Genomic DNA, 12543 nt, shown 5'->3' on the forward strand with positions numbered 1-12543 from the left:
AATGCTTTTGTCCGAGGGCGTACGAGGGGGGCCTAATCCACTACATACTGTGAAATAAATCTCTCTCAGAGATGAGAGAGTGAGCGAGAGAAACGGAGTGAATGAAATCACTGCCAAGAAGGTTAGAGTGCAGCAGTTTAACCCCTGGCCAAGAAAGAGGGAGGAGAGGAGGCAAAGGGAGCGAGAGAAAGGAGGAACAAGGAGAGGCAGGCGCTACATCCCTTCATCTCCGGAGCACGGATGGAGAAGAGGGGCTGCCGGTGGCTTTCACAGCCTCTCTTCTCACCAGAGAAGCTGCTGTTCACCATATGGGATTTGGCCTCTCTTAACAAACAGGCCCCCTATTCACTCACAACACACATTCAGTGGTTCGTGGAGTAAGGTGAAAAAAGTGCTTCTTTTTTATGCCTTTAGAACATTGGATGGCCATGAGGGCTCGAAGTCTGTGTTTGATTCACATAGTATAGAGAATTATAAACTAGAAGCTTTCATCTAAATGTGTATTCACACTGGATTTAGGGTTAGGTCTTTTTGTGTTTTACTGAAATCTCCCTCAGTCTTAAAGCCAGAACCGTGCATTCAGCCCGCTGTTATTGAGCTGCCAAGGTGATCCTATAGAAACACAAACGTCGGCCTCTCACTGTGGGTGTATTTCATGTTTATCATATGGTTTTCCCGGTAGTTCGCAAAGGCTATTTTTATAAAGCTTTATGTCATTCAAAGTGAGTGAGTAAATAAGTTGAATTCCACTTTTTTAGTTTAGTGACAAAATGTTGAATAGTTGAATAAGTTGCCGTGCAGCGCTGGGCAGTGCGAGGTTTCTGACACACTGGTGTCGTGCGCCAACTTTTTCTTCCAGCCAGCAGCATTAGGGCAGCATTAGGAATGACATCCTCTGCCAACAGCTTCTTTTTAGCCTACTTGGAAATCCCAAGAAGCGTAGATTTATGCCAAGATGAAGATGCCAGCATTTTTCATTTTTAGCCTACTTGGATGTGCCAGTATACTTAAATTTATGCAGATAATAGAAGAACTAAGAGATGAAGGGTTTATTTCTCGTCTTTCTCATGTTTCGTTGAACATATATCTTGTTAATTTATTCTGTTTAATTCTATCATGTCTAATGATCCACCTGAGTAGGTAGAAAGGAAGTGGTGCCAGTTGAGAGAGGCAGAGTTCTTCTACCTCCCACTCTTAGGCGAGCCATCCATTTCTTCCCTCATCTCATCTTTCCTCCTCCCACTCTTTCCCTGTTGCCCCGCTCTCAGTTCCCAACACCCTTCACCTATTAACCCTCTTTTCTCCTCGCTCACTCTTCTCATCCAACTTTTAAAGACCGGCGTCTTAGGAATAGCCAAAACATTGATTTTCCACCGTATCTACTACCACCACCTCCCTCTCCCTCGTATCTGTGTCACGTCTCAGGGGCTTCCTGCATGTTGCCCCCATCGTGACTGTTGGAGGTCAGCCATGCTTGAAGCCCTCAGAGATCAATGGACATGCTACTGTACAGTAAATATTCACTCCTGAGCTTGCTATCCATCTGTAAACACGCATGTACAGCACACATTTGTACACAGACGCACACACACTTTGCAAACAGAGACCAATGGTCACTCCTTGAGCTTTTTGTCACATTTGCCTCACCTCCATTTCCTGGGGTGTGAATGTAGGACTCTGTATAGGTGATTTCAATTCAATTCTCACCCATTGGATCTGTTTACACTTCACCAGGGGGACAATGCTGTAGGTGGTTTCCCCCTTGTCACTGGCATCACATTTACTGTTGTTTCTATGCTGTTTGCAACAGCTCGTTATGTATTTTGTCAACTGTAGAAAATACAATAAACACATTTTTTATCTTTTGCATTTTAGAGATAGATGAAGGAGTGGCTGTGGTCTAACAGATCAATGTATCATGATGGCAGGCCTAACAAAACACTACTCATAAATCAGTAGCAGTCCACATGTTCAATTCAGAAAATTACAAGTATGCTTTTTGCACCTCAAATACTTTTTATGTGCTGAAAAGAAAAGGGTTTAGTAAATTTCTTTATTGCATATGTCACAGTTGAAAGATGCAGTATTCAGAAATGAATTGTCGCCTTTTTTTTTGCAGATGATGTGGAGTGTGTGTGTTTTGAAGAAGGGGAGGGTGGATTAACCGGTGTAGGATCTGTCATGGTGACATTTGTGTCCCCTGGCAGAGCAGCAGGGGTCCTCTTCACCTCTGTAACCTTCAACTTTCAGCCTTAACCCCCTTCAGGCCCCCTCTTGAGTCCAACACACGCCGTGCACATCCAAAGGGAGGGGTATATTAACGCAAAAGAGTGGGGAAAAAGGAGAGGGGGTGCAGAAGAGAAGAGGACAGAGAGCTGCAGGGGAGGGCGGGATGAAGAGCAAGAAAGGTTGTGGAAGAAATACAAAAAATGCATGGGAATAAGAGAGGCGAGAAGGAGGAGCGTAAATGAATGGGGCGAAAAACAAGATGAATATTTAAAAGAAAAGGCAGTGGAAAGGAGAAGCAAGAGGCAAAATGATTGGCAGAGAAATGTGGAGGTGGAGCAGAACGGAAATAATAAGAGCCTGTTGGATAGAAAGGAAACGCACAGGATCCAGAGGAAAGAGAAGATATGAATGATAAAGGAAGGTGTTCGGTGGTGTTCTGAAGTTCTAGCTGTGTGTTGTTACAACTCAATGTTTTCTGCCTCCTTTGCTTTCTTTATTTATGAATCTCTCTCTTTCTCTCTCTCTCTCTTTCTCTCTCTCTCTCTCTCGCTCTGCACCACTCTCGTCTGTGACTCGATATTGAATATACTCAAGTCCACAAAATGTTTTAGAAAAGGACATGATCTTACATCATTCTACTCCTAGAGCTTTCATACATGCCCCAAAGAAGGACCGTAACTTTTAAAAAAAAATGATTCCTGTTTATACATACTTTTGACTATTACCAAAAAGTTATCTCAACCTTGGTTTTACCAAGTCAAAACCCCCAAAGTATAACAGTTTTTTGGGATCATTTATTTTAAGGATGTCATCTGTCGTTTTTCTATATTTCAACTACAACTTACAAAAGGTTATCTATCTAAACTGTTATCAACCATGGCAGGAAATTTGAGTAGTAAATACTTAATTAGAGCGGCTACTCTTCAATGTGGGTCATCAAGCTATCCATCATACTGTTATCGGCGATACAATAGATCAATTCAAGGCTGGAGCATACAGCTACCTGTACAATTAGTAAGTCAAAATGTCTGCTGGGAAAATAAGTCTTTTGGCACATGTGTGTTGCAGCTATCAGAACTTTTAACTTTGTGCCCATCAGCTCAGCCGTGAATGTGGACTTTGACAAAGTAGGACCCCTTACCCTCTTGTCTTCCTGCCTCTTTTCCTTCTCTCCTGTATCACACTCCAGCAGCAGTTCCCATCCTCTCACCCAGTAAATTGGCATAAAATAGCTCTAACTGTGGCAGATCATATGGGGTGGGGGTGTGGGGGTGTGGGGGGGGGGGGGGGAGGGGAGAGGGGGTGATCGGAGTTGGTTAGTAGAGCTTTGAGCGTTGCTGTTTTTTTTCTGTGCTGCTCTTTTCAAGCTGGGGCCCATGAAATCATCCAACAGGATTATGTAAGGCATGATGGATTCTGTTGCGCCCTGTCATCCGTTCGTCCATTGTGGGCCTCTCTCTCCCAGGCAGCCTGGTGTGTTAGCCATGAAGCTACTCCACACATTGTGTGTTATTGCATGTCCTCTTTATGGAGGTACGGGTGTCCTCCCCTGCGGCTTCATAAATGTTTGCATTAATCTTTTTGGACATATGCGTAGGGCAGGATCACACCCAAATGTAGCCTGTGTTAAAATGGTCATACATCTTTTTAATTAAAGGACAAGGGACTAAATCAACCTGTTGTTCCTGTTGAACTCACCATTATTGTTTTTCCACAATATCTATGCTGTCAAAAGGTTTGGTGCTTCCAGATCCACTTTCTCTCAGTCAGCTTTGTTCAGACCAAAGGTGGGGGCGTTCATGGGCCTGTAGGCCTTTTGTACATTCATGACAGTGAACCTGGCATGCGAGAGCTCATCTCTTCAAACCCTTGCTGTTCCTGCCGAGGTCACAGGGTGACCTTGGAGCGGTGGAAGCCATGTTTACCAGAGACCCCTGTGTTCAGGCTATTGCTCGGTGGCTGCTTCCTTTCAAACACATGGTATAAGCCTGTGAGAAGAAGGTATCATGTTTTGGTTTGGAAATAAGCTTTAGGAGAGCTGCAAACATGTTGCAATAGTGACACGAATGCAAATAGATAAATACAATAAATGGTTATTTTTACCCACCAATTTACACACTATTTTTTTAAACTTAGTACGAAGAGAATAAGACTATGTACATACTATGTATTTCTTGTACGCTCTGTCTTTATTACTTACCTAAAACATTGATCTGTTTGACATTCGGAATGTCTTTGAATCACATTCTTTAAACAAGAATGACCAGGTTGTGTAGGCCTGCAACTAGTGATTATTTTACTGTTGATTAATCTTTCAGTTCTCCATTTGATTAATTAATTAGTCAGAAAGAATGAGAAATACCCATCACAGCAAAAGAAAGAAAAAAAAGAAGCACATTTATCTTAAAATGTCTTATTTAATCTGATCAGCAGCCTCAAGTTTTTGATTTATAATGCCATTTATTTTTTAATCCAACTAATGCTCTGTATTTACACTTCATTACTGACCTAACTGTTCATTGACAAAATCAGAATTGGTACATTTCTTTTGGCTAATCTCTCAGCACTAATATTATTTACTGGAGAGAAGAAACAAATCACAATGTTAAACCCTTTAGCTTAGGTTTTACATCTCTCCAGCAAACAGCTAGGCTTGTATAATTAAGCAAATAAACTAGTATGTGTTGATGTGACTTTCTTAAACGTGCATGATTTGGTAATATACACTATCATATCTACACTGAGAATATAGATTAGCATATTTACAGCATATACCTCCTAGACACACTCACTCTCTTGTCTTTCACTGTGTGCCGCTCTGCATGTGTGTGTAAGTGAGTATATAAGTGTGTGTGTGTGTGTGTGTGTGTGTGTGTGTGTGCGCGTGCGTGCACAGACTCGCAGCAGCCACCCTTGCCCCCACCCCTCTCATTAATATGTATGTGTTCTGAGGCAGCTAGCGAAGACGGTGTGTTTCTCACCCGCTGATTAATGCTGTCTGTCAATTACCTCTAGATCCAACCGTGCTGTGGAGCTTCCCCCAGGACCACACCGACCAGGTTGGAACACACTCGGCTTTTTCATTCTTTCCTCTCTCTCTCTCTCTCTCTCTCTCTCTCTCTCGTTATAGACAACCTCTACCTCCTCCTTTCCCATCTCCCTTCCTTGCCTAATGCCCTCACTCACCCTGCCATCCTACCCCCCCCCCCCCCCCCCCCCCCCCAAAAAAAAAAAACTATCACCACCACCACCACCACCGATCTCTTCCTCATCTCTCTCTCTCTCTTCCTCATCTCTCTCTCCCTCTCTCCCCTCCTCCTCCTTGCTGTCTCTCTCCGTCTCATTGTACGTCTGTTGCTGGTAATGAAAAGCAGTGAGCAGGTCTTCAATAACCGACGAATCAGTAATTATCATGCAACCGTGACAGGAATGCACACCTCTGTTTTCTCCTCTTACTCTTTCTCTCTTTGTATCTCTTGCTTTCTTTCTCACTGTATCTGCCTCCCATTGTTTCATATGTATAGCATTATCACATTCATTTTCAATCTGAAGGGAAAATCTGCAGCTGTTTTGCAATACTTTTTGGATGTTTTTTTCTAAACCAGTCAGTGGTAAGTATTGGAGGGTTATATAGAGCTCAGTATCACCCACTAGTCTGCACTGTTGGAAAGTCACATATGTGAAGAGGGCCTGTTTTAAAGGATGATTCCAGTATGTTCCTACTGGGTGAAAACATTGTTACTATAAAGTCCAACTGGCAAGAAACACACAAGCACAGACACAAGCCAGATTATTGAAAATAAGTCATATATATATATATATATATATATATATATATATATATATATATATATATATATATATAAATAAATAAATACATTTGAAGATTATTGCCAGATTATTGAAAATAAGTCAGATATTATATATATGTTCCCTTATTGTGTGTGTGTGTGTATTGTAAGTACAGTAGGTAACTAATTGGTTCGATCCCCGCTCTCCCCATAGCATGTCGAAGTGTCCTGAACCCCCAGTTGCTCCCTGGGCGCTTCACTGCAGCCCACTGCTCCTTAATAACTAAGGATGGGTTGAATGCAGAGAAGAATTTCCCCACTGTGGGATCAATAAAGTGTACATTAAAATTGAAATGATTTAGATAACTACAAGTAACAAGATAAGTTAGATAAGCACAATTCAGTGTTTGTTTTTAAACCAAAGTAATCCCTGCCCCGATGTTGCCTAACATAAAAATGGATCCAACAAGTTTGAAGAATTGAAGTATACTGATTTTAAGTGGGGAGCAAAAGAAAGCACTGGTATTGGTTCTATACCTGGTATTGGTTGATATTTTCAGTTGAAGTATTGAAATGATTTAACAGGAGATATAAAGTTAGTTTTCCTCTTCCTTGGGGTTTGTTTAACCAGTCTGTTCTCGATAACCTTGTTAATTGTGTATTGTCCCATTTGTCTCATTTTTATTGATGTCACTTTAATTTACTTGGTGAGTGCAATGTTATCGTTAACGATGGAAATGATGGCCAAAACCACCTAATAAGATGCATATTGTGAAAAACCCAAATTATCCTTTAAGCCAATCACAATTCACATCAGCTGTCTCAAGGGGACAATGTGTGCAACATATGCAAAACAATTCTGGGAATAATTTAAATGTTTTTGATATCCCTTTTATTCAAAAGCCTTGCTTTTTACCCTTAGGACAGTACACCACCTCAGCAGGGTGTCTTTGTTATTTATCTCTGGCTTCACCTTCAAAGAACCACAGTCAAGCTCCAACCTGATCAAAACAACCGCGTAGCCTGTAATAGCATGCGTATTAATCTCTATGCTGTGCACATCACTGTAAGTAGATTAGTTTGACTCATTCTCCTGTTGCATAGACATGTGATGACTCCATGACTCCTGCTCTTGCTGCTGTGGCTTCTTGGGCAATTTGCGTGTGTGGGATTTCTTTTACTGGCAGTTATTTAGTGTAAGAATGAGAGGAGACAGAGATTTGACAGCAGAAATACCAAAAGACATTCCCAAAGTGGTCACAGCACAAAACAGGTCCTGGAGCAAAATGATGGACAGATGACTGCAGCAGAGCATCATTGGGCTGAAGGGAGAAATGGACAACTAGAAGAAAAAAAACTAGCGGAAATTAAAACAATATGTGCGTAGGCTAACTATATCTCAACACAGCAGCCAAGCCAGTGAGTGTAAACGGCTCTCCTGCCTCTCTGATCCACTTTGAGGAATAAACAGGCTTGTAGAAAGATGCTTCAGGCGATGTCTGCCTACCCCACAAGAACCAGAGCATGCAATCAAAGTAAGAAGAACAGGGAGTGAGTGAACGAGAGTGTGAGCAAGACATTACAAACTTGCAGAGGAAAAGGAGTAAAAAGAGCAGCTGAACCCAAAATAGATGAAATCCCCCCCCCAAAAGTAGTGTACACATAGTGTATGTGTTGTCATGGGCCTGCCTCATCCTTCCTCTGTGACATGTCTCCCTTTTCATCCCACCCACAACCTTACCTTTCTTTCATTCTGTTGTCGACCAGATCGTTTGTGTGGATAAGATGGCCCTTAAGATGGCTAGTTAGCGTGCTGTGTACAGAGGGATTGGCCCTTTCCCCCGTATACATAAAGGCTGTATTCACGGGCCTCATTACCAGGATTAGGGCTCCTTTCCTCCTTTGTGGGGCTGAAGGCTGGAGTCCTCTGTAGCCACAGTCTATATCTCTTTCTGTGGCCCGAGCTGGCCAGCATATGGCAGCAGCAGCCAACAGTCTCTACAGAGGGGCTCAGAGCTCAGAGCAAGGCCTCCTTTTGTTTAGGCCGTTATTGTTGCTCAACGTAATGACATTTGTAGGCCGTAGGATCGGGGTGGAGGGGTTAGTCTACCCCAGGGGAGAGGGGGCGAGAGAGGGAGAAAGAGAGAGAGACGGAAGGAGGGGGGGAAGGCAAAGACATGCAGACAGACAGGAGTGTGGATTATGGAAATATGAATTGATTTTTTTTTCTGTTCTGTGGTAGAATAGAAAGCTCAAAGGAGAACAGACTGCAGGCTGGCTGGCACGCCAGGGTGGTGCTGGGGAAATATGAAGTGAGAGGCGCTTGCTCCCTCTTTCTCTTTTCTTTCTCTCTCTCCTTTCTTTTACTCTCACCCTCCCCCTGTTCCTCCTTCAGCCCCTGAGACTCTTGATGCCCTGGTCATCCACAGATGCCACATGGATAGAGAGGGAGAGATGGAGAGACGGAACAGAGAGAGAGAGAGAGAGAGAGGGAGGGCAAGAGAGAGGTGGCTAAAGCATATATTTGAATCGCAAGAAGGGCTGTTTTTTGCAAATGAAGCAGACAGATGGAAATCTATCCGTTTCCTCTCAGATCTCATCCCAAAGTTGTGGAAAAAACACAGAAGACAGACCACGCACACTTATGCTCACACGCGCACACACAAACAAACAAACAAACAAACAAACAAACAAACAAACAAACAAACAAACAGTTAGTTTTAGATAACCAAAGTTTGCTGTATTGAGGGCCCACTCCTCTGTAGAGAACAGAAGATAATATGATAAACACTCAGCAAGTTCCACAAACAGACAACCATTTGAAATCTACAGTGAACCTCTGCTGTGTTTAACAATGATATGTTACTCAATACTCACACATATGTACCCCTCTGCGAATTGCTGTGCTTCCTTGCTCAACACTCCAGGCAAATACCCAATTTTAAGGTCAACGCTACCATGTTATTTATTATGTGTTTGATTATCTTTTATTTTCTAACATACACATGTCTTTGTATGTCTTTCTGTTAATTTTTTTATTTAGCTTTGGGCTGTCATGATGTCATTTCTTTACATTTAACTCTCCCAGCTGTTAGACAACCATGGGATTAACAGGTTTACCAAACCAGTTAAACAAACAAGTCCAATTTTAAACCATCAAATCCATGCATACGGTCTCAGTCTCACCTGATCATTTAATATATCTAAATTGGGAATTCCTCCTCTATAACATTGTGTCTCTTTGGCAGTTTTATATGTTTCAGAAATTGTGCTGATATAGACATTTTATTACAGACATTTGTCAGATATTCATTGGTGCTTGTGATGGTGAAAGTAACAAATAAATGATGGGCAAAATATACAAGGGTTTCACCTTGGTGAACAAAAACTCAACAAATGATATACAGGATTGTTGGGGAAAAAGAGTGCGAATGAAAATACCTTAGGGGGTGTGGCTGCAAGCTTGGGAAACTCAGTGTACTTCTATCAATTCCCTGATCAGGAGCGATATGTTCTGAGAAATCAGATTTTTTTTTGTTTGTTTTTATTAGCAGAAATACATATTAACTGGGGCACAGTACTCCCAGTATGCTGGAGGAAATATGGATCAACACTGGTCGACCATGGCCACATGTTTTGGTATTGTCAGCATATTTAGCTTTACATTTTTTATTTTTTAGATAAGGTTGGATATTTATTGCCAAGGATACTAGGCATACTTTAGTAATGACATATTGTTTATCTCTATATGCTGTGGACATATACCTAAATGTTGTGAAAGTAATATCTACCTCCTGAAGGAAAAACATTTACAAATGCTGTCCGGAGAGAAACTTCCCAGAATGCACCTTCTCCTAGACACCATCCATACAAGTGACATACTCATCGTGACTGCACCCATTGCTCTGTGGACTGCCGTTAGAAAGCCTTGAGTTTGGCGGCAGTTTGACGGAAGTTACCATATTTGGAGGAGTGACGTAGAGACATTGTATACGGCTCCGGTAGCAACCTGTCAATCACAGTAAGCCCACCCTAAAGGATATTCTGCTTTATGGTCTAGTTTACTTTAACTGGGAACATCATTTCATTTCAATTTAAATTGGATTGTTACTCTCAGGAAATAGACACTGAATACTCCACACTGTCGAGTTGCACACTCCATATCAATCAGTAATTATCTGTATTTGTTGTGCATTCTTACACATTTCTTTCTTACAGTTTAAAGTTATCTTCTCCCCCCCAGTTTACTTCTATATCATACATTTACATGCACTCGCAGGCATACACAGGGAGATAACATTGTCTTTGCTTTCTTGGCATGCCACCGTTATGTGTCATTCTGGTTCAAATCTCTCTCGTTAATCTTTTCTCTATTTTTCCCTTTCTGTCTCCAGTCTTGTCTCGTTCTGTCATAACTGTATTCATGCCCACCTTTTATTTTTTTTTAAACCCGTACTTTTCCTTTTGTATGCCTTGCTCTCGGCTGGTTCATCAACCTTCTAGCTTCCAAACACCTTATCTCATATTACCCTGCTAAAGACACTGTTGCAGGAAATTGCAAATTATGCATAAACCGCCAACCTGGTTGCAGTATAAAATCCAGAGAGAAATAAAGGATATATTGAATAATGAATAGATTTTACTCTCCGCTATGAACTAAAGTTGATGTTAACTCTCTATGGCTATTCCACACATGTTAATAGGGAACCTTTGATCTTCCTGCAGCATACTTAGTGGAGTTGATTGTATAACATGCTGTTTTTCATTCATACCAAAGCTACAGTAGGTGTGATTTGATCCTAAAAGGAAATCTATGCTTTGATAAAGAAATATACGTTGATATATATTATCAATTTGTGAAATTTATTTCACTCTGGTATTTATGTTTGAAAAATGCAGTCATGTTTCTTGCATTAAGGAACATGTAGGTGGTGAGAGAGCGATCGCTGTGGTAAGAAGGAATTCCCCAGTTGGGAAAAACAATACCTTTATTTTTAGCATATCATGTGTATTTTGGACTAATTGGCTTCGGTGTAGTAAGGTATCTGTGCTGCATTTATGAGGTTTCCAATTGGCTCTTGCCCTCTGGTGTAGTTGGACAGACACCAATGCCTGATTCACAGCAGGTGTTTCAGTTTGTACAACTATTTCGTTGTTTCACACTTCACTGTAGGAGAGTGAGAGCTTGTGTCTTGACTTATTGTTGTGGCGTCTGCTTTTGGAAAATACGATATGGGAATATAGCTGATACAGCAAAAGTCTTGAAAATGTACAAATCACTCTAGCTGCAGACATTTTTTGTCTCTTTTGTAAATGTTCTTGACATTTTCTTTTACATGTGCTTATATAGTTTTTAACCACTGTGAAGTTTTTGAGATGCCATAACTTCAGGCTAAACTTGGCTTATTTTCTGCTCACGTAGTCCTGTATATCCATCTCTGCTTAAAAGCCCCCTGTGTCATCAGCCAGACAGGGAGAGAGGGAGGGACAGACACAGAGAGAGAAGAAGCGAAGGCAGTGGGTCTCTCGAGGCTTCAACCGTGGCAACTCTGAATGTTGCTCTGACACTGTATTCCATCAGGACAGGCTGCCTGACATGATGTGATTGGTGGCAACAGCTCTGGACAGGCCCTGGGTGGGAGGGGGGCTCAATTGGGTGGGTGAGGTAGCAGTGGTCTGAGGGATTGAGGTAAAAGAGAGGAGCTGGTGGACATGATTGGTGACTTCAGGCCTGAGGGAGCTGAGAGTTGACCCTGGGTAAAGGAGGAGATTGTGTCTGCGGAGGTCCGGTAGCAGGGGGCCAGAGATGCTAACTTGAAAACAATGATATGCGGCTCTCAGTTTGAGACATGTATACCACCCAAAGGGTGGCATAATATAGAACGACTAGGAACATTTGATGCAAGAAAAAAAGAGATGCAGAATAGCAACTAGATATTAAACAGAGATTCATAGCAATGGTAACATGTAAAGTAGGAAGGAGCTAAAGAAGTCACGAAATTGAAGGGATAGGGAGGTAGAAAGATAGAAGCAGGTGAGAGGCAGGTGAAATGACAACATGGAAAATTGAGAAAAGATTGGGGAGAGTAAGTTAGTTTGGCAGATAGAAGAGTTGAAGAGTGACATTTTTAGGAGTGCAATGTTTTGTTTGCAGAAATCTCTCAAAATGTATTTTTGTCATGCAAAGCTTAAGGTTAGTGGCCTCAGGGTCTACAAACCCAACATAAACCTCCAATGATGAAGTTGTCTCCATAGTTACTTATAAATTAACAAGTGTAGGTGTGAAACACCACAGAATAAGTGATAAAGTAGGTAATATCCTCACTGACATAGTACTACGCCACACGGTAATGTTTGTGTAGGCTGAGTGTGGTTGACAGAAGAAGGCGTTGGTTGGTTGATAGCAGGGAGGGAAATGATTCTGAAGAGGAAAGTACATCGCCTCTGCCAGTCTTTTCACAAGGGCCGACCTCCCTACCCATCCTCTGAAAAGATAAGACAGAAAAGTAGTGATGTTTTGTGA

The 12543-nt window shown here is 41.8% G+C and overlaps 1 protein-coding gene across 2 annotated transcripts in view; it reads left to right on the forward strand.

Annotated features, from left to right (window-relative positions):
- Positions 1-12543, forward strand: part of dennd1b (DENN/MADD domain containing 1B) — a 102203-nt gene that overhangs the window by 14440 nt on the left and 75220 nt on the right. For both annotated transcript variants that reach the window (XM_034530194.1, XM_034530193.1), the window contains exon 3: positions 5245-5288. In XM_034530194.1, coding sequence (XP_034386085.1) covers positions 5245-5288 — 44 coding nt within the window. The remainder of the gene's footprint in view (positions 1-5244; positions 5289-12543) is intronic.

The sequence above is a fragment of the Cyclopterus lumpus genome, chromosome 4, assembly GCF_009769545.1.
Source record: "Cyclopterus lumpus isolate fCycLum1 chromosome 4, fCycLum1.pri, whole genome shotgun sequence".
Lineage (NCBI taxonomy): Eukaryota > Metazoa > Chordata > Actinopteri > Perciformes > Cyclopteridae > Cyclopterus > Cyclopterus lumpus.